This window comes from Cynocephalus volans, chromosome 6 (genome assembly GCF_027409185.1).
Source record: "Cynocephalus volans isolate mCynVol1 chromosome 6, mCynVol1.pri, whole genome shotgun sequence".
NCBI classification, from domain to species: Eukaryota; Metazoa; Chordata; class Mammalia; order Dermoptera; family Cynocephalidae; genus Cynocephalus; species Cynocephalus volans.
The window spans coordinates 159,928,888-159,949,751 of record NC_084465.1 but is presented as its reverse complement, the minus strand read 5'-3'; the positions used below and the strand labels follow the sequence as shown (position 1 = coordinate 159,949,751).

At 59.0% G+C, this 20,864-nt stretch overlaps 1 protein-coding gene across 1 annotated transcript; it reads left to right on the top strand.

The window, feature by feature from the left end:
• The first annotated feature begins 2,340 nt into the window (after positions 1-2,340).
• Positions 2,341-5,283, top strand: BARX1 (BARX homeobox 1). Its single transcript, XM_063098550.1, has 4 exons — positions 2,341-2,563; positions 4,234-4,525; positions 4,607-4,691; positions 5,119-5,283. Exons 1-4 carry the CDS (start codon positions 2,341-2,343, stop codon positions 5,281-5,283), a joined length of 765 nt encoding a protein of 254 aa, XP_062954620.1.
• The last annotated feature ends 15,581 nt before the right edge of the window (positions 5,284-20,864 follow it).

Sequence of the window (20,864 nt, the reverse complement as noted above, 5' to 3'; positions counted from 1 at the left end):
GTTCAAAACTGGGTGGCTTCTGTCAGGGCTCAAATGAGAGATGAGGGGATGGGGTGAGGGCTGGTTGGGCCTAACACTCTGGAGAAGACACCCCTAGGCTACGTCCCATGGGAAGATGTAGAAGCAAGGAGGTAGCGGAGCAGGCAGGTGGGCCCTGCTGGGATGTGGGGTGGAGTGGAGGACAGGAAAAACAGCCCGACACTGGTTGTACAGGGAGCAATAGAATATCAGTCCCGCTCAGTGTGGTCCCTAGGCCAGTCCCTTCCTCTTGCTGGGCCTCAGCTTCCCACCCGAAAAAGGAGGTGGTTGGACTGGGCAACACAGCAGCACCCATCTAGGGAGGGGTTCTCTGAGCCTACTCATGGGGAAGGGCCCCAACCAGAATGCTGGGCCTCCAGGAGACACTTCTTTTCTCCATTTGCCTGGTGGGAAGTTGGGTGGCTATTGGGCCAACAGGGGTGGACCTGGTGCCACTGTCTCTCCAGGTCGAAGAGGCCTGCTCAGTGTGGGGTACCACTGCTCTTAGGCCCACACCACCCTTCCTAAGAGCCATTTTTACTCACAGAACCACCCACCCAGGGAGTCTGAAGCGACTGGAGGCCACCAAGGCCATTTTCTTTCAGTCCTGATGACGACTCTGAGGTTCAGAAAGTCACACAATAACTAGGGAGGAGAGGCAGAAGGATCAGGGCCAGAGCCTCTGGTAAGACATTCTTTGTCCCCACCCCAGTCCCTAGTGACAAAGGGTCTTGCCCATCTCCTGGAACCCCCAGAGTCTGGGGCAGGTGTCGGCGGCCTAGAGCCAGCCTCACGCCCTCCCTGACAGCAGTTGGAGCTGGAGAAATGGCATCAATTTGGGGAGGGGCAGGGCTGAGGGTGTGGTAACCCCTATTTCCCCTGAGGTGAAGACTCAGGCTCCACAAATAGGGGTCTCAGAACACTAGCTGTAGGCCAGGTGCTGACTGGCAGTGGTAGATGGCGCTGGGAGTAGGACCCATGACTCCTGAAGGGAAGGAGGGGGAGGTTAGGCACCCCTCCCCGGGACCTCCTGGGGACAATCCACCCTCCTTGCATGGAGGAACTGTGTTCTCCCCGAACAGACCCTGTGGGGCTCCGAGGGGTGCAAGAACGCCCCCACCCACCCACCCCCAGTCCTTACAGCCTCCCTGGAGCCAAGTGTCAGCATCTCCTCTGGACAGGTCAGGAAACTGAGGCCCACAAAAGGGCAGTGGCTGTCCCAGGAGTGGCAAGGACAACGAGAGAAACTCAGTGGAGGGTTTAGCTTTGGGATTGTTCACCCACAGCTTGGGCTTATACTCTTCTAATGATGAACGGAAGGATCTAGAGAAGGCACTGCCAACTTCCTCAGTCATGTTGGAGACTTTGAGACTCAGAGGCAGAGTCAGGTCCCACCAAAGTTTGATCCCCAGACTCTCAGAGCACCCTGTGGCCCCCAGTCCCCAGCTCTGCCCAGTAACGGTTTCTTTCATGCTTCAAAGCTGTAAAGAGGCAAAGCTGCTCCCGTTCTTTCTCCTGGCCTCCATCTCTTCCTCTAGGGGGACATAACCCAGCCCACAGCCTCCCAGGTTGCCACGGAGTATGTACCCACGTATCACTCACTTTCCTTTCAGGGCAGCTGGGAGAGAGATGAGGCAGCGCACGGTAAGCTGCGGGGGGCGGGGAGGAGCGGGATTGGGGGCGCAGGTGCGGGCGCTGGCCACCGCCGTGCGAGTGGCAGTCCTGCGCCCTGGCCGGGAGGCTGCTCACGGCCACCCCTTTCCCAGCTGAGCTGTGCAGCTTTGCCCTTCCTGCTCCCGACCTCTCTCGGGCTCCCTAACCGCTCCCAGGCCGCTCGCCTTCCTAACTGTCCCTTCCTCACTGTCCCCTCGCTGTCTCCCTCCGGCCCCCTCACCTCTTTCTTTTGATCCCTCCGTCTCCCATCTCTGGGAGTCTGGTCTCTCGAGCTCTGGCTCTGCTGCCCGGGCGTGCGCTCCGACCGGTCTCCCTCGCTCTGGCTCGGCCAGCCCCTCTCACGCGGCCCCCTCCCTTCCTCCCCTCTCCCTTCTCCGTTCCTCCCTCCGGCTCGGCCTAGCGGGTGGGGGGCGGCGGCGCGGGGCGGGGCGGGCCGGGCGGGGCGGGGCGGTGACGCGGGGCTGGCGGGGCAAGAGGCGCGGCGGCACGGGGCGGGGGCGCAGTCCCGGGTCCGACCGGCCGAGCCCCGCGCGCCCCGCCCGCGCCCTGCGCCTCCGCCAGACCGGCCGGCGGGGGAGGGGGCATGAGCCGGCGCCCGTGCGGCGCCGCGAGCTGCGGGCCGGCCTAGAGCCCCGCGCGGGCCCCGCGATGCAGCGGCCGGGGGAGCCGGGCGCCGCGCGCTTCGGCCAGCCCGAGGGCTGCGCCGACCACCGGCCGCACCGCTACCGTAGCTTCATGATCGAGGAAATCCTCACCGAGCCGCCCGGGCCCAAGGGCGCTGCGCCCGCCGCCGCCGCCGCCGCCGCAGGGGAGCTGCTGAAGTTCGGTGTGCAGGCGCTGCTGGCGGCGCGGCCCTTCCACAGCCACCTGGGTACGTGCGGCGGCCTGGGGGCCGCGGGCCGGGCTCGGCGGGCGGGAGGGGGCGAGCCGCGCCGCGCCGTGGGGCACCTCGGAGCCCCCTCTTCCTCCTTGGCCCGGACGTCGCCCGCGGAAGCTGCTCCGGGCTCGCAGGCCCCGGGCACAGTCTCCTGGCGCGCTCCGGTTGGGGACTGGAGGGTGCAGGCTCCGGACTGCTCCGAGACCAGGCCTCGTGTCGGCGGGCCGGGCCGGGAGGGCGTTCGCTCTTTCAGGGCCGCTCTTCGGCCTGCAGCACGGGAGAGGGCTGTGCTCGGGACCCGAGCCCACATCCTCGTCGCAGGCGCACGACCAGGCTGCCGTCCACTGCGGGTCAAAGCGACTTCGGGAGGTGGGCGCCTGGGCTTCGCCACACAGGGCTGGCCGCGAATGGCCGCGGCTGCTCAAGCGGGGGAAGGCAGGACTCCTGGGGAAGAGGCCCGGGTCTCTGCGTGCGGGGTGCTGTCGCTGGCCCAAGCCAGCCCAGAGTCCCCTCCCTGGAGCTGGTACACCCCGGCGGACGATGGACGTGGCCTCGGCCGCAGCGCGGACCTGCCGGGGCCTGGCCTGGATGTGAGAGGCCTGGTTTTGAGCCGCCTCCCGGCTGGCGTTTGTGCTTCCAGGTCGGCTGGGCCTCCTGCCTCTGCCGTCTTCCTGGGCGGGTGCCCTGCTGGTGTCCTTCCCCTCTACGCTTCGTTCTCTTCTTGCCTTTTCCCTTCTCGCTCTCCACCGGCGGCTCGGCCTTCTCGGCCTGTCTTAGGGGGCCGGTCTGCCTTCCCTCCCGCACTCTTCCCCAAGAACCCCTCTCCCCGCCGGTCCTCGTCCCCGCGTTCACCAGCAGCTGGGCCCGTCGGACTCCTGTCCTCGGTGAGAGGCCTCCTGCGCTCCGGCGGAGACCCAGCCCCGGCCTGCTTCCCGCATCACCCCTCTCGCAGGCAGGGCCCGCCCGCCCCGGGCCGGCAGGGCCGCTCTGCCCTCCTGGGTCGGCCTCGGACACAGCGTCGCGGCTGTCTTTCACCTCCGTCCGCTCCGTTGTAATAATTCGTTTGAAGCGGGCAAAAAGCATTTTAGGACTAAAGAAAATGGAAACATCTTCACGGGAAGGAGTCTGAATAGAGAAAAGAGGGACGGCAGTTTCGGGGTTCGCGGGGTGCTTCGGGGTTTCCGGGAAGCGCCCCCCCGCACCGCAGGCGACGCCTCGGCCGCCCGCCGCGTGGCTGCCGTGCGGCTCACGGAGAGCAAGTGTGCACACCCCACTCGTGTTCTTCCTTGAACGCAGCAATGCCCACTTGGTTGGGGCCAAGGCCTGTGTTCCCCACTCGTTGCCGTTTCTTTTTGGTTTCCCTTTTCCACGAAAGACACCCTCTGCGCGTCTCGGAGGGCCTGTGAACCTGTGCACGGAGAACCCCGAAGTCTCCGAGGCTCTGGGGCCTGGGGAACGCCAGGGCGGAGCGCGGGGTTGGAGGGCTCCCCTTCCCAGACTCGGGAGACACCGGCGCTGAGGACCTCGCGCCCGGAAGCCAGGCTGAGAGGTTGTGGTAGGGGTGGCCCGAGCGGGCGCGAGCACCCCCGCGGCGCGCGGCGACAGGGTCCCCGAGTCGGAGGAGCGCGGCGCCAGCTCACCCAGCTCCTGTCTCTCTCCCGCAGCCGTGCTGAAGGCAGAGCAGGCGGCGGTGTTCAAGTTCCCGCTGGCGCCGCTCGGTTGTTCGGGGCTGGGCTCGGCGCTGCTGGCCGCCGGGCCTGGGCTGCCCGGCGCCGCGGGTGCGCCGCACCTGCCGCTGGAGCTGCAGCTCCGCGGGAAGCTGGAGGCTTCGGGCCCCGGGGAGCCGGGCACCAAGGCCAAGAAGGGGCGCCGGAGCCGCACCGTGTTCACCGAACTGCAGCTGATGGGCCTGGAGAAACGCTTCGAGAAGCAGAAATACCTCTCCACGCCGGACAGGTAGTGCGGGGCGAAGCCGGGGTCCGCGGGCGGTGGGGGGCGGCGGCCTGCCCTGCTGAGGGTGCGCCCTGCTCTCTCCAGAATAGATCTTGCCGAGTCCCTGGGCCTGAGCCAGTTGCAGGTGAAGACGTGGTACCAGAATCGGAGGATGAAATGGAAGAAAATAGTGAGTGTGGCGGCAGCGCCCCGCACCCCCAGTTTCCTGGGCCTTGCCCCTGTGCCCTGCCCCTGTGCCCTGCCCCTGTGCCCTCCAACAGCTGCTCCCCTCCCCTCCCTGCAGAGACTTCTCCCCAGCGCTCCGATTCCCTCAGTGCCCGGTGCGTGCCGGGACCCTCCCTGTTCTCTGTCCCTTTGGGTGCTCTAGCGGAGCCTTTTTGTCCCGCTGCACCCTCAGCCCCCCTGGCAGCCTTGAATCCCTCAGCCAGACCTTGGGGCCGCCTCTCCCCAGCTGCGCTCAAACGGCCGCCATTTGGCCCGGGCAAGGAGCGGCGTCGGGGGTCCTTATTGGGCCCCTCAGTCTCGCTTGGGTGAAGGGTACGGGGCTCCCCGGCCCGCGTCCCGGCTCACGGCGGTGCTGGGCGTCCCCCGTGCAGGTGCTGCAGGGCGGCGGGCTGGAGTCCCCCACCAAGCCCAAGGGGCGGCCCAAGAAGAACTCCATCCCCACGAGCGAGCAGCTCACGGAGCAGGAGCGCGCCAAGGAGGCGGAGAAGCCGGCGGAGGTGCCGGGCGAGCCGAGCGACAGGAGCCGCGAGGACTAGCGCGGCAGACGCTGCGGGGCCCGGGACCCCAGCGCTGCTCTCAGCCGCCTCAGCCCTCTGGAACCCGAGAGCCGGCCTTCGGCGCCCACGCCGTTTTCTTTCTAAACATTTTATCGTTACCTTGAATGCGGACAATTAGGGGCCAACGAGAAAGGACGCAGACCCTGAAACAGAACCCAGGCCCCGGCGCGCTGCTGGCCCCTAACCCGGGAGACTGGCGTCCAGCGCGGCGGGAGCTGTTCGGTTCGGAGCTCCGCGGCGCCGGGCGCTCCACGCGCCGTCACGCCCGACTCCTGGCCCGCACCCCACCCCTCCTCGGGCCGGCCCTCCTGGCCCGGACGCCGCTCGGCACTCACCCGCTTCCGCGCGTTGGGGAACGGCGGGCGCAGGCCACCGTGGCCCGAGATGCGCTCGGACACCCCAGCGGCTAGGCCTAGGGACCGGGTCCCCGACGTCACTGGGGCCCCTGCCCACCTCTTGCGAAGACGGTGACTTTTTTTCAAATAAAATATTTTATGACACAGTGGGGCTTGGTGTGGCGGCTTCTGAAACCGCGGGGGCGGGGGTGGGGTGCGGGGGGAGATGTAAGGGAACAAGGGCGCTCCCAGTCGTTCCTAACACACACCCTTGTCAGGCGAGTGGCGCAGTTGCTTCAGGACCGTGGCGATCGATCCCACTCTGGGTGTAAGGGGCCAGTCTGAACTCCATCCCTCTTCTTTCCCAGCCCTCGGCGCCGCCGGCAGTAGCAGTCTGGCTGCCCCCGGGGCGCGCACACGAGCGGGAACCGGCTGCCCACCGTGGGACTCGCTCTGGAAGGGGCCCGGGGCCCGGAGCCGCCTCGGCTAGTTCCGTCGCCTAGGACTTGAAGGACCGACTGTGAGGCCCTTGACATGGTCTTCGCCAGCCCCTTATGAGGCGGACCGAAAGCTGCGGACTCTGGGTTCGCACAGAGGCCAGCCCCCAGCGGCTGCCCGGCCCATGTGGTGCCCGCTCCCAGAGTTTGCACATTTTCCGCGGTATACAGCTCGGCAGCGTCTGGGCAGTCGAGTTCCAGATCGGGGCAGTAAGGACACTTGACGCACGCGGAACTGCCCGGGTCCGCGCAGGGCGGTCCCTCCGAGGTCCGCGGCTGGGCGTCCCGTGCCCGCGGGCGCCCCCTCCTCACCGAGGTCTCGGTGGCCTTCTCCCGGCTGCTGCGCTCAGGGCTGGCATGAGGGTTCCTACCCTTGCTCTTCCTGCGGGGGATGACCAGGCATGGGGATAGAGAGATGGCCACTTTATCAGTTAAAGTGCTGAAAGACGACGCATCTCGGCCGCGCAGAATTTCAAGCTGGACCGGGATTGGAAGGCCCGAAGAGAAAGGAAAGAAAGTCAGAAACATCCACACTCGGCTCCAGGCTTTGGTTTCAGAATGAGAAAGCGACCCGTTATCGCCCGCTCCTACCGTGGGGACAGCTTCCTTTTCATATGGCGGCTTGATCATCCCTTCCCGGAACCTGAGCTTGCACTTTCCCTCCACGAGCATCGCCAGCCTCAATGAGACGAGAAAACGAGCCCATTCTGAGGGCTGCAAGTGGTTCTCCGCGCCTCAGCCCTGCCAAGTCTCTGGGAAACCAGCTCTTGCTGTTCAGGGCTTTTAATTCAGCCTTGCAAACAGCTTCCATACTACTCGCCTGCATCCCCTGAGGGGCAAGAAAACCTGAGCAATCCTGGACACCTACAAAGAATGAATCATCAGTGTATGGCTGCACCCCCTAATTCTTTCTGGCCCTTGGGGATACTCCCAGGCTGGCTCAACGTAACTATCCTCCAACTTTCGTGCACCAGGCCCCAGCAGCCAAGTGACTTACAGGGTTGTGTTTAATCCTCTCCTTTTCAAAGGAGAGGAAAGTGAGGTTCTCACTTCTGTCCTAGAGGATGCCTGGGAGACCATGATTGCAGCTATGCCTTTGTCAACTATGCAGAGTTGTGGCAGGAAGGAGGGTAGCACCCACCTGGGCTATTGAAGAGAGGCAAGGAAGGGGTTCCGACCGAACCAGTGACAGTTTGTTCAGTGTTCTCTGGTTTTACTAACTCTGAGGAATGCGACCTTATGCAAACTAGTTGCCTTGTGCAGCTGTGTCGTTTTCCCAAGGCAGCCCCTCACTGAGTGGACCGAGATGTCCTCATAGGACCAAGGCTCTAAGCAGTGGGGGAAGGAAGGGGTCCGGCGAGTCCAGTGTCTAAGCATAAGGGCTCCAATACTTCAGTGAATACAGCCCCCTCCAGACACAGATGGGGAACCTGATGCGGGGACTACGGTCCCAAGGTCACCGGCGGGTCAGTGGGGAGCTGGGCCTCAAACGAGTGGGTCCGGAATCCAGTGAGGGTGGAAGTGGGAGGGGTGGAGTTTTTGTCCCTGCCTGCGCCGTTGTGCCTTGGCGGGACAAGGGACTGGGCGATCACACAGCAGACCGAGCCCCCGAGGACGGGGAGGAGGAGCGGGCTGCGCGCTGGTCGCGTCCAGGCAGCTCGGGGCTTCCCTGCTTGCGGGAACTGAGACCGGACAGAAGCTGTGAGCCCGCTGGCGGGAGGAGCCGAGGCGCAGAGGGGACGACTGCCTGCTTACGCGGAGACTTCGCGTGCGGACCGCAGCCTGTGAAGCCGCGACTCTAGGTAAAGGGCCCCGTTCTATGCCCCGAGGTGACACTGTCTGCCGACTGCGCGTGCCGGCCCCGAGTTCCCGGGGGCCCGGCCTGCCTGCCACCCCACCCCGGCCACCAAGCGTCGAGGCCCCCTCCCTACCCGCCCCAGCCACGCTGCCCTCTGCAGTCCCAGGGCTTGGGGAAGGGAGGATCCCCGCGCTCCCGCTCCTCCTCCCGCAGCGGCACAAGTCGCTTCTCTGCCCCAAAGTCCTCGGAAAGAAAGCGCAGAGCCGGCGCGGGCGGCGGAGCCTCGGGGCCCGCGGCCGAGGGAGGGAGCGGGCTGGGGCGTCTCGCGAGAATCGTGGCCCGGGGGAGGCGGGCAGCGGCGGCGCCGGCCGGGGATGGGGAGTCGCGTCCCGACTTCGTGTCACCCTGGGCCAGACCAAGTCGTTCTCCCGGTCGGTAGGAGACGGAGCCTGCACATGCTCCCGCGATCGGGAGAGCTGAGCGTTGGGCGGCGTCCGGCTCTGCCCGGCATGCCGGAGGCGTTTGGGACACGGAGGGCTGGGGCCCGCCACCCTTCTCGGAGGCTGCGACTCGCCACGACGACGCAGAGCCCCAGCAGCGCGGGACAGCGGCAGGCGCCGCCGGGCGCGGGGCGTCCCATTCCTCCCCGACGCTCCACTCTGAAAAGTAAAGGTTCCTCTGGCGCGCTTCCTTCCCTGTTCTGAGCCCCCCTGGAGGGTCGCCGCTGGGATTTACAAGGTGGAAGAAAAGAAACGCGGGCCTCGGCCGCGCGGACCGCTGCGGACTCCGAGGTTTGGAGTCCTCGCCTCCTGCGCCTGCGGGAGGCCGAGGCCCTGGGCAGGGCCGGCTGGGAGTGGCCGACGCTGCTGCCGCCCAAGCCGCGGTGAGAAGCTCGCCGGCCGGGCGATCTCCCCGGGGCTCCAGGGTCTTAGCAGAAACTAGGCACCTCCCCTGTTTTCGGTCGCCCGCCGCCTGATTTCGTTTCTACACGCCAGGGAGCCCCTGCCCCAGAAGTGACAGCATCGAAGAAGGAACCCAAGAGACATCGCCGATCCCACCTCGGGTTCCCGTGTGTAGAAGGGAACCAACTGACCAGAAGACTCTGTCCCCAAGGCCGGGCCAGGCCCGGTTCGCACAGGGGCCACAGCTGCCCCCGCCTCCCCCTACTGCCCATCCCGGGCCCAGATGTCCTAGCTGAAGGAACCTTCCCAGACACTACCGCCCCGGCCCACTTTCCCGAGGGAAGGGAGCCAGGACCCCTTACTCTTGGTTGGTGGGCGGGGCAGAAAGGTGACAATAGACACAGGGCTAGCCAGTCCGCCTGGTTCTGTCTGGGCCAAGTTCTCGGCCGGGCCTGAGCCCTGGGCTACTCCCCGCCTCCTGCACCGCAGGATGTCCCTCCGTCTGTCCCTCCGTCTGCCCGCGGTAAGGCGGGGCCTGCCCTCCTAGACCCGCCCTGATATTTGGGGGCGGGCCTCTCACTTGTGTGATTTGTTCTAGTTCTCACACGGTAACGTCACTGTATCTCATCGGCTTTAAGACAGCACTGCATATTTCTGAAGTTTGGGTTCCTATGACGGTTGGGCTGGTGGTGAGGGGTCCCAGGTGCTGTAGGCCCCGTTCTCACTCCGTGTGACCCCCGCTCCCAGGAGTACCGCTGACCCGCTGGAATGCGCGGCAGTAGCCCCTGGCCTCTCAGGCACCCACCCCGGGTGGAGAAAGCCAGGAAGGCTTGCAGCGACCTTTCTCAAGGCTCGGAAACTCACGGGGAAGGAGCAGCTCAGGAGTGGAAGTAGTCAGGGGACAAGGGTGTGGGCACAGGAGGGGACTGTTCAGAGAGATGGCTCTGACCTTGGAGAAGTTTTAGGAACACCTAAACTGATTGATTTCTCTGATAGTTTCTTTTTTAAATGTAAAGCCAATAGCGATTTGTGATTTTTAAGAAATGTCTTAATAAGCCTAAAAGATAGTTGAGTAAAGTATAAAATAAAAATTCCAGGTGATATGAAAGGGATGGATCATGGCTTCTTTGGCAACATTAAATTTTTTTTCTTTCTTCAGGAAATACTTGTCTATCTGACATCAGTGGCACCACGGACTCTCTGATATTTATCAAGCTCTTACGCTGGTGTTTTGTTCATTTAACAAGCATTTATTGAGCATGGCAGGTAGGTCCCAGCACTGGGGACACAGCCCCTCCCCCACTCTGAATTACCTGCTCCTGCTGCCATTCTGCTGATGGAGATAAGCTCAGAGAATTTAGGCAGCTCGCCCAGAAACACACAGCTATGAGCAGCAGAACTGGATCTGGCCTCAGCTCTGTGGTTCTCCACTGCTTCTTTCCTGGCAGCCTCAAGAAGGGTGCCCCAGATGCACTTCCCAAAGCCTCTGCCCACCTGGAATGTCTCAGCCATTTGTTCACCAAGTACGTACTAAATGCCTGCTGCGTGCCAGGCAGTGTGCTAGGCGTGCTGGGTGCAGCCTGCGGCCCCGGAGCTTGCTGTGTGGGGCGGGAGGGGGGGACAGAGAGTGAAGAAGAAGCCACAATTAAATCCACAAGTGATTTTAGGGAGTGACAGATGTCATGTGGAAAATGAAGCAAGTGATAGGCGATGAGTGCGGCGGGGACTTTAGTCGCGGTGGTGCAGGAGGGTTGCACGGAGGAGCTGATCCTTTGAGACCTGTGCATAGGCAGTCGGCATAGCAAGCGCGAAGGTCCTGAGGCGGTTAGGACCCTGGCCTAGAGGTGCAGAGGAAGGTCAGATTGCCCGGAGCAAGTACGGAGAGGGGGAAAAGGGTGGTGGGTACGGAGGCCGGAGGCGGGCCCAGGCGCTGCGGGGAATGCGACCGGGAGAAGGGACGTCCTGGTCCCGCCCGGCCGGCCCCAGACGCACCTCCTGCCCGCCTGGCCCCTCCGAACTGAGCTCGGCGCGCGTGGCAGCCCCAGCCCCGCGGCAGCTCCGCCTCCTCCGCCAGGCAATTTGTTTTTTTTTTTTTCCTTTCTTTTTCATAAGGATGCAATTTTCTGCGTGCTTTAAGGACATTAGAAGGGCGTTTGACTGACGAGCCATGCGAAACGCATTAACGGGGCTCGCGCGGCTGAGCTGCGCACGGAGGCGGCGCCCGCCCAAGGAGGGGCAGGTGGAGGTGGGAGCAGGCGGGGTGAGGGTGCGCCACGCAGAGACGGAGACGAGGGAAAGGGAAAGGGGCAGAAAGGAGAAGGTGGGGAGTTACGGGAGGAGATGATAAAACGGAAGGGAACCCAGACCAGCTGTCCCCCAGACCGCCCTGTGACCTTGAGCACAGAGGTGAGGGAGCTCGTCGCCTGGCAGACAGTGGGGAAAGTGGAAAGCGATGGAAAACTTCCCCGCTGTGTTTCTGCTTCTCAAACACCCCCAGCTCCCTCCTTCCTCAGGGCACTCGCTTATGCTGTTCCTCGGCCTGCAGTGTCCTTCCCTGTGCTTCTGCTGCCCGGGACTCCCTCCTCCTCCTCCGGCCTGGGCTCCCCAAGCACGTCCCAGGGGAGGCCTGCTCTGACCCTGACCCTGACCCGCCCTGCACGTACTTCGGCCCTCACTAGCACTCACCGTGTCCTGTGCTTGGGATCTGTCCCTGACACAGCCTGAGGCAGGCAGCAGCTCCTCTCCACCTGGCATCTCCCTGCGCAATAAGGAAAACACACTCTGCAGTCACAGACCTGGATTCAGACCTTCCTGGCTTTTGCTGGGTTGGGTGCCTACTGCAAATGCTCAGAAACCTCCCAGAGCCAGGAAGATGCCTCGCTGGGTGGCTCTTTCCCCTTCCCAGGGGGTCTCTGTAGGGTTCCTTCCTCCTGTCTGAAAGGTGGCCAGTGGCTGGGTGTGGGCAGAGGTAGGGTCTGGAGGGGATTGGGCTGGTCCTGGAGCCGTGCATCTTCCAGGGAGCTCTGTGGGGAAGTGGCGCAGGAGAGCCACGTGGCTGGTTCCCCAGCCTTGGAGCCTGACCAGAACCCAGGGCCCTCCCTGAGAAGAAGCAGGGATAGGAGCTAGCTTATACCAGAGACCAGCTACGTGTGCCCAGCCCAGGATGGGGCCTCTCCACCCACACCCCCACCATTTTTGGAGTACTGACTTTGGGCATGACCTTGGCTAATCCTCACTTGGTTAAGTCCTTCAGCTCTTTGAGATAGAGACTACCAAATTCATTTCTCAGATGAGGAAACTGGAGCTCAGAGAAGAGGGCTTACACAGAGAGTGAATGACAGGCAGAGCCAGGGTGTAAATTCAGGCCACTGTCACTTCTTGGGCTATCCCTGTACCCTCAGTCCTGAGAAGATTCCCTGTGAGGGTTTATCTGGCTGAACTGCATTCGAATGTATTCCAGAACACAGCTGTTCTGAGGCCAAGCAGTGAAAGACCTGAATGCAAGGACAACTGAGTAATGGGGCAGCCTATCACCAGGACGAAGGGCCAGGTTCTAAGCCAGGCTGCCATAGGTTTAAATCCTGACATCATCACTTGTTAGCTTGGGCAAGTTACCTGTGCTCTCCATGCCTCAGTTTCCTCTTCTTTAGAATAGGAACCAACAATATCTCATGGCCTCAATTAGGTGCCTGGACACATAGCAGGTGGGATTTCCTCACAAAGATGTTTGGAATCGGTGTGAGGGAATGGCTTGATGTTTGTACGGTGTCCCTGGGGCTGCTGGGAGTTAGCTGCAGGGGGCGACCTGTTCTGAGTGAGGGGGGGGCTGGCCCATGGGTGGCTGCAGGCCTTTGCCACTCCTCTTTCCTCACGGGCTGATGAATCAAGCATCGACAAGGAGACAGCCCAAACTTTGGAGACAGGCCCATGTTGGGGTCCCTGAGGGTCCAGCAGCCCCCATGTCTCTCATAATTCCTTTTTACTGACTGTCTTCAGGGCACTTACATTGTTTGCAGTCTTTTGGGAGCTTATCAGACTCCTGGCTGTCTCTCCCACTGGGATGTCTGCTTTGGAAGGGCAGAGATGCTGCCTGTCCTGCACCCCAGTTCCTGGACAGTGCTGGAACAAGGTATGTGCACAACAAATATCTGTGGACCAGAAAAGTGAATGTCTCCTTAACCTGCTGCTTATGGACTGGGAGGTCCTAGGGACAAAATCCTCCCTGTCTGGCTCTGATATGTGTGTGAAGGTCTCATATGACAACAGCTAGCTTGGTCTTTGCTCTCACAGAGTCTAGAATGCAATACCTCATCCTCTCCAGCCTGATGGTGGTAAACTGAGGCAGGCGGATGATTGGCAGGCCCTTGGCAACCTGGGGGTGGCAGCCTGGGGGAGCTCTGCTCAGGGCTGCTCAAGGCGTCATAGGTAGGGCCACGTTATTCCTATGTTTATTCTCAACAACTCCCCATCAACTTCATCAGGCCCTGCAGTGAATGAATGAATAAGTGAATGATGATGGCCCAGGGCTGACTTTCACCTGTAAGCACTGGCTTCTGCTGCCACCAGAGCCTGCCCTTGCAGCAGCCTGGAAGTGCCAAGGAATTCACACCTCCTCACCCCCAACAAAGGGTCCCCAAGCAGGGGCTGGTGGGAGTTGGTGGATAAACACCAGGCCCCTTCACTCCTGGATGGATGACACTGAGAGATTTCCCCTGCAGGGTCAGGCTCCAGCTGCCCCCAGTGGTGATTTCCTGCACACCATGCCCTTTGTTAGCTGGGTGGTATTAGGCTCGGTTGGGGTTTGCCCTCCATAACATGAGTGGGTGGGGGAAGCTCCACGAAGGGCATTGGGAGGGGTAACCATAAAGCAGTTCCACTGCTGTCTCTAAAGTGTTGGCGCTCCAGGCAGGATTTTATCTGAGCAACAGAGTAGCTGCAAAACAAGGTTGAAAACCACCCAATGAATGGATGCTTTCTGAGGACCTTGCTCAGGTCAGAGCTTCTGGAGTCCTCCACTGCTGGATGTATGTTACTCTGCAAGCAGCAGCTGGCTTTGCTTTGACCCTGAAGCAGCCACCCTGGTGTGTGAAGAGGGGAAGGAGGAATAGGAAGGAAGAAGAAGATGAGAAGGAAAGGAGAGTACAAGGATGGCCGCGCCACCTAATGCCAGCCTGTGTGATGCCAACACAGCTGTGCGGAGACCCCTGCAGCCTGCCTGCAATTCTCACTCAGGGAGAGCTTGGACCTCATGTGAAAACTAGCCAGCAGGAGCTCTTCTAAAAGGGACGGTGTATTTCTTGTGGTGGGGTCCTGCCTGGCAGCTGCCAGGCTCCTGCCGATGCAGGGAGGGGGGTGCATGCCAGCCTGGAGGATGAGGAGGAGCACACAGAAACCAGTGCCACAGGGGCCTGTGGGAGAAGCCCAAGCCTGGGTGCTCTTCAGAATGCATAATTCATTCATTCACACATTCAGTTCCTCATTCCCTCCTTTGATCCTGCAACAAGTTATTTATGCCTTATTTGCTCACTGGAGTTCATAGCAACATTATTCACAATAACCGAACAGTGGAAGCCCTCAAGTGTCCTCTGGTGGATGAATGGATGAACAAAATGTGGTCTGTCCATACAACAAAATATGATTCGACCTTAAAAAGGAAGGAAATTCTGACACAGGCAGCAACACAGATGAACCTTGAAGACAGTCACAAAAGGACAAACACTGTATGCTCTCAATAGAGGTACCTACAGTCAGCAAAGTTATAGAGACAGAAAGTAGAACGGTGGTCTCCAGGGTGCAGGTGGCCTTGGACAGACTCAGTTCTCCTCAGTTTCTTGATTGTAGTTCTCAAGAATATTTGTAGAATGTGCTGGGAATATAACACCCTGAAAGAGAGAAGGACTGGCTGGAATAGCCTGGGCTCTGATGCAGTCCCCCCACTAGAAACAGCATGTCCTTCAAAGCTTCAGTCCAGCACTAGGGTATAAAACCCAGGGGGGCTGCACTCCAGAGTCCCCCAGCTGTGGTGTAAGAGGGGCACATGCACATGAGACTCCATGCACCTGGGGTAGCTTTTCTGAGCCTTGGGGGACCAGCTCACAGTGGATAAGAGGCTTCTGTCGTACCTCATGCCTATCTATGAGTAATAAACCCACCTCGTGTAGCTCATTGTGAGCATGGGTGTCCTCTCCTGCTGGACTCAGACAAGTTACCAACCAGTGCACTGTAAACCTGCCTTTCTCAGGGGCTGGGGTAGGGGCAATGGGGAGTTAGTGTTTAATGGGGAGAGTTTCAGTTTTGCAAGATAAGGGAATTATGGATGTGGGTGGTGATGGTATCCAATTAACTGCACACTTCAAAACTGTTAAAATGGGGGCTGGCCAGTTAGCTCAGTTGGTTAGAGCGCAGCCTTGTAACACCAAGGTCAAGGGTTTGGTTCCCCATACCGGCCATCTGCCAAAAAAAAAAAAAAATGGTTAAAATGGTAAATTCTATGTGTACTTTATCACAATTAATGTGATTGTGCCTACTTTACACAAAGTCCTGGGTTTTCCCCATCTCGTCAGAGAGCTTCATTCATTCAGCATGGATGATTGCTTTCTGCACTCATTCGTACGTGCGGTGAACACTGCTAGTACCCACAGGTGCGGGTACCTTCCAGGCTCTGGGATGCAGCTGTGAGTAGGATGGGCAAGACTCCTGCCCTTGGTAGCCCATCCAGGGGGACAGACAGTAAGCAAGGTAAGCAAAGTATGGAATATGTGGCTAAATTAAAAGGGCTTTGGTGAAAATAGGACGTGGAAGTGGGATGGGGTACAAAATTAAGTAGCCTACCCGCCTCCTCACAGGGGACACTGGAGCAAAGGAGGAGAGGGAAGGAGACAGAAGGCACCAAGGCCCCAGGCAGCATGGCAGGAGGCCAAGAGGCATGGTCAGGCCTGGGCTTCCCTCTGAGAGAGGGTCTATCAGAGGTTGGAGGGCCCCTCTCGCTGTGTCGGGGTGGGTTGAGGGTAGAGGCAGGGAGCCCTGGAGGAGGACTGCCACAGTCCAGATGAGAGATGATGGGGGCTGGGACCAGGGTGTAGCAGAGGTGGGCAGAGGGTGGGATTTGGGGTGCATCTGCTGGCCAACTGAGGCCTGGGCTGTGGGCGGGTGGGAAGGATGACAGGGAGCAGAAGGCCCATGGCCAACATGCCAGCTTGAGGTGGTGCCTGGCTGGGGTCGCTCATAATTCCATTCCCGGCTATCAGCCCTCTGCGCAGCTGCGGTTTGATGTCTGTGGTAAGGGATAGGCAGGGAAGAGGGCTGGGGACTCACAGAGGAGAGGAGCAGCTCATTGTTCTCCTCGGGGAGGCTGGTAGCAGCAAAGAAGGGCTTCCACAAGTGTCAGCTTCCAAGGGTGCCTGCCGGGAAGTGAGCTCCCCCTCACCGGAGGAATGTGATTCAAGAGGTGCCATAGGAGGACGACCGTGGCAAGTGGCAACTCAGCCATTAGAGTTGTTTTGTAAACAAGGAGACTGAAGCCTTGGTTGAGTGGGAGAGACCCAATGTGCCATTTTGCCTCCCCACCCCCCATCCAAACTGCAGGGCCACCAGCTCTGCCCGTGGCATCCATGCTGATGGACAAAGTGGGGAACAGTGGGGAAGACACAGGCTCTGGATACCAACGGTTCTGGCACCTGGCTCTGCCACTGACTACCTGGGCATAAGCCTGGACTCGGTGCCCCTCTGTCTGGAAGGCAAGGCTGAGCCCCTGCCTTGCTGGGATCCCATGTCTTCAGGACAAGCCCCTGTTGATGACCATCTTCACCACAAAGTGCTGTTTGTGATTTTTTAGAAAAACGCAGTCTCTGTGGGTGACTCATGCACTTAAAATTATTTCAATCTATTTTACACTTGTATATAAATGGGGCTGTGTGTTTCTTTTTATTAAAGGTGTCATTTAGGCTGCTTGTAATATGACCAAGAGGCTCTCAGCCAAGGTGGGGGGTGTTTATGGGGACGCAGAGGGCTCAGCAGCGTGGCAGGCCGCTCTGCTCTGTGCGATGCTGGCCTTCCACTCCCTCTGGAGTGCCGCAGACCACAAGGCCTGGGCATGGGGGCTGCAGGCCTCCTTGACACAGTGGCATGAGATGCCAGCCTGGGGACTCTGGAACCTCCCCAGGTGAGTCACTTTGGAGACCCCAGAGAAGGGGCTGGCCAGATAAGAAATGTTGTCAGGGCCTGGTCTATACACTGAGTGGACACAGTGGGGGACATGGCAGCCCAGATCCCGTCCTCATGGGGCTGACTTAACTTGCTGCGTTGTTGAGAAGCTGCAAAGCGAAGCATGGGGTTTGTGCTGGTGGGTGAAAGCCAGCCCTGCCTCCCTCACTCATTTCTGCGGGAAGGTGGACATGTGAGCCGACCCAGCCTTCCTTCCCGCTCTTCTCAAGGACCCTGTCCCCTTCTGCTCTAGCACGCCAGCCACACTGGCCTCCTGGCTATTCCTCCAACACCTGCCCCAGGGCCTTTACCCTTGCTACTCCCTATGCCTGGACTCTCCTCCTCCAGGCCCACCCACAACCAACTCCCTCCAGACTCTCATGGGCTGCTCAAACACTTAGACACTGTCTTCTTAGTGAGCACCTTCCTCCCCGCCACATGCTCACATTATCACCCCTAGCCCAGCGCCTGGCGCCCTTCCCTGCTCCAGTGTTCTCCGACCCCTATGAGCAGACTATGTGTAGTTCTTATTTTATCTTGTTCGTGTCTCCCTCCCTCTGGAATGAAACCTCCAAGCACCCCTGATCTCTTTCATCACTTCTATGTCCTCAGCTCTCGGCCAGTACCTGGCACATGGAGGTGTACAATAAATATTTGCAGGATGAGTGGGTGGATGTTGTGACTGGCTGAGTCGAGTCTCCCCATCTATCATACGCATTTCAGTTGGGTATGTACCCAGGGGTGAGGTTACTGGGTCACAGAATATGCATATGTTCAGCTTTCCTAAAAACTTCCAAACAGTTCTCCAAAGCAACAGCACCATCTTAAACTCCTTCCGTGAGAATTCTGGTTGCTCCAGATCCTCCTCAATGCCAGGCATGGTCAGTCTCCTTTATTGTATTGTTTCAGGTGGGTGTGCAGTGCCAGCTCACTGGGATCTTAATTTGCATTAGCACCTTTCCATAAGTTTATTGCCACGCAGGTATCCTCTTTTGTGAAATCGTTACTCCAAACTTTTGTTCATTTTCCTATTGGGCTATTTTTTTTTTCTTATTAAGTTGTATGACTCTTTACATATTATGCATAAAATCCTCTATCATTGCTTGGGTTGCAATGAGATGCAGTCACGTGACCCCGAGTGCATGCCACAGTCCCTCCCTGCACGTCTTCTGGAGCTGGGTGTGAGTGTGAAATTTGTTTCCTTGGGCACCGTCAGTCCTGAGAAACCCTCACCCAGGCTGGCCTAATCCTGTCTTTATTCCATCTTGGAAATGGACCACGTATCCCTCAGTGGAGAACCAGCTGATTTAGTTTGAACCAGTTTGAATGGAGGTGGAATGCTCACAGGTGAAGCTTTCTCAGACGCTGGAAGATACGTGGCCCATATATTGTGGATAGATCTCCTGTCATCAAACCCCATATCTGCTGAATGAATGAAGATGACGATTCCAAGAGGGTAAACAGTCCACAGATGGCCTCACACAAAGTCAGGGCGTGTCATCAGTTTGATTTTCCACAAATGTACAAAAACATCTCTCTTTCTCCAGCGTCTTGTGGATTTGAGAATTGGGCACTGCGTTCTCTTTTTCTTCACAGATGAGGAAACAGAGATGCTGAGAAGAGAAGCATCTTTCCTGGCAAGTGGGTGGTGAGTCTGGAGCTTGAACCCAGCTGAGGGGCTCCTGTGGCTTTTCTCCTCATGTGCCTTTTCCCAAACATGGGACAAATCGGTGCAGGACATAACCGGGTCTCTTATTCCCGCCTCTCCCTGAAGTCAAAGAAGCTGACTCAAGTGCGTGACTGTTTGGTCTGACTCCGTGACAAATCCAGGGTCTCCCACCTCAGCAGAGGGGTGCGCATTGTTTGGAAATCTTTCTGGGAGTCCTGCCTGGCCCCCCCTCCCATCCTCTATAGTGATGATTTCAAGCTTTCACCCCCTGTGGTAGATTGTGAGAACATCCCCACTTTTCACCCCTCCCTGTATCCCTGTATCCAAGTCCCCACCCCCATGGATCTCTCTGAGCCAGTAGAATGTGGTGGAATTAAAGTCATCCTCTTTTCCCAGCACATTTGCCTCCTGGAGCTGCTGTAACAAAGTCCCGTAGATCTGAGCGCTTAATGTGTAGAAGTTTATTGTCTTACTGCTGGGGGCCCGAAGTCCAAGATCAAGGTGTCAGCAGGATTGGTTCCTTCTGAGGCTATGAGGGAGAATCTGTTCCAGGCCTCTGTCCTAGCTTCTGGTGGTTTGCTGGCCATCTTTGGTATTTCTTGGCTTATAGAATCATCCCCTCAATCTCTGCCTTCATCTTCAGACAGTGTTCTTCCTGTGTGTATGTCTCTGTGTCTAAATTTCCCTTTTTCAGAAGGAGATCAGTCATATTGGTCTAGGTTCCCCTCTACTTTGGTATGACCTCATCTTAATTGATTACATATGCAACAGCCCTATTTCCAAATCAGGTCACATTCTGAGGTACTGGGGGTTTGGACTTCAACACAAGATCCGTGGGGGTGGGGTGGGGAGGGACAGATCAGCCCATCCCAGCCATCATTGGGAGGCAGTGGTCAGGGACGATGATGTTGAGGTCAGCCAGAACGGGAGGTGTCTTGGCTCCGCTGCACACCCAGCTCACCCCTAACCGTACAATGGGGTGCAAATAGGAACTGCGTTACTGGGCTGTCTAGAACGAAGCAGGCAGTGAATGCTCAATAAAGCACAGCTCTCCATGTTTAAATCATCACTCTGCTCCCACAATCTTCAGCCTCTCCCTTCTACACTGATTCTTTCACTCTTTCTGCTCAGCTCTTAAACATGAGCAAGTCACCACTGTCTATAAAACACATCCTGCCACATTCTGTCCCTTCCCATTCTGTTGTGTCTTGACCTTGCAGCATATTGATTTTGGTGGCCCCCCTAGTGGGGCCATGACTCCCACATGGAATCTGGGCTTGCCACGTGAGTAGCCATGGCCCATGGGATGTTAGCAAGCATGGGCTAAATATGCACCTGCAGCCTGGGCGTTTCCTCTGCAAGTGCTGGGTCTTGACACCCAGCCACCATGCGGTGAGGAAGCCCAGGCAGCCATGTGGAGAGGATGCATGGCTGAAAACTGAGATACTGCCCACCAGCTACAGTGTGTGGCTGAGGACACCTTAGCCCTCCAGCTACCCCAGGACCCCAGCCAAGCCCAGGTGGGGGAGGAGAATTGTCTGTTCAACTCACAGCCATAGAAAAATAAATCGTCTAAGCCTCTAAGTTTTGGCATGATTTGTTACCCTGCCACAGAGAACTGGCACACCTCTGTTCCCAGCTCAACTTCCCTGAGGAGGAGCTCTCCCAGCTGCCTCCAGTTCTCCTCTTCTCACGCTGTCCACGCCCTGTCTGGCTTTCTCCCCCAACATTGCTCTCGGCAAGGTCACTGTGATGGGCTGAGTTTTGTGTCCCGAAATTCCTGTGTTGGAGACCTAACTCCTAGGACCTCCGAATGTATTTGGAGTTGGGGCCTTTAAAGAGGTGATCAGTGAGGCCATTAGGGTAGGCCCTAATTCAACTTGAGTGGTGTCCTGTACGAAGTGGAGATGAGGACACACACACACACACACAGAGGAAAGACCGTGTGAGGACACAGGGAGAAGATGGCCACCTGCAAGCTGTGGAGAGAGACCTCAGGAGGAACCGATCCTGCCGGCACCTTGATCTTAGACCTCCAGCCTCTGGGACTGTGAGGTGATAAATGTCTGCTCTTTGAGCCCCCCAGTGCCGTCACCAACGACCTTCACGTCAGCACACCCAGAGCTTCCCCTTAATGCCTCCTGTCAAGAGGCAATG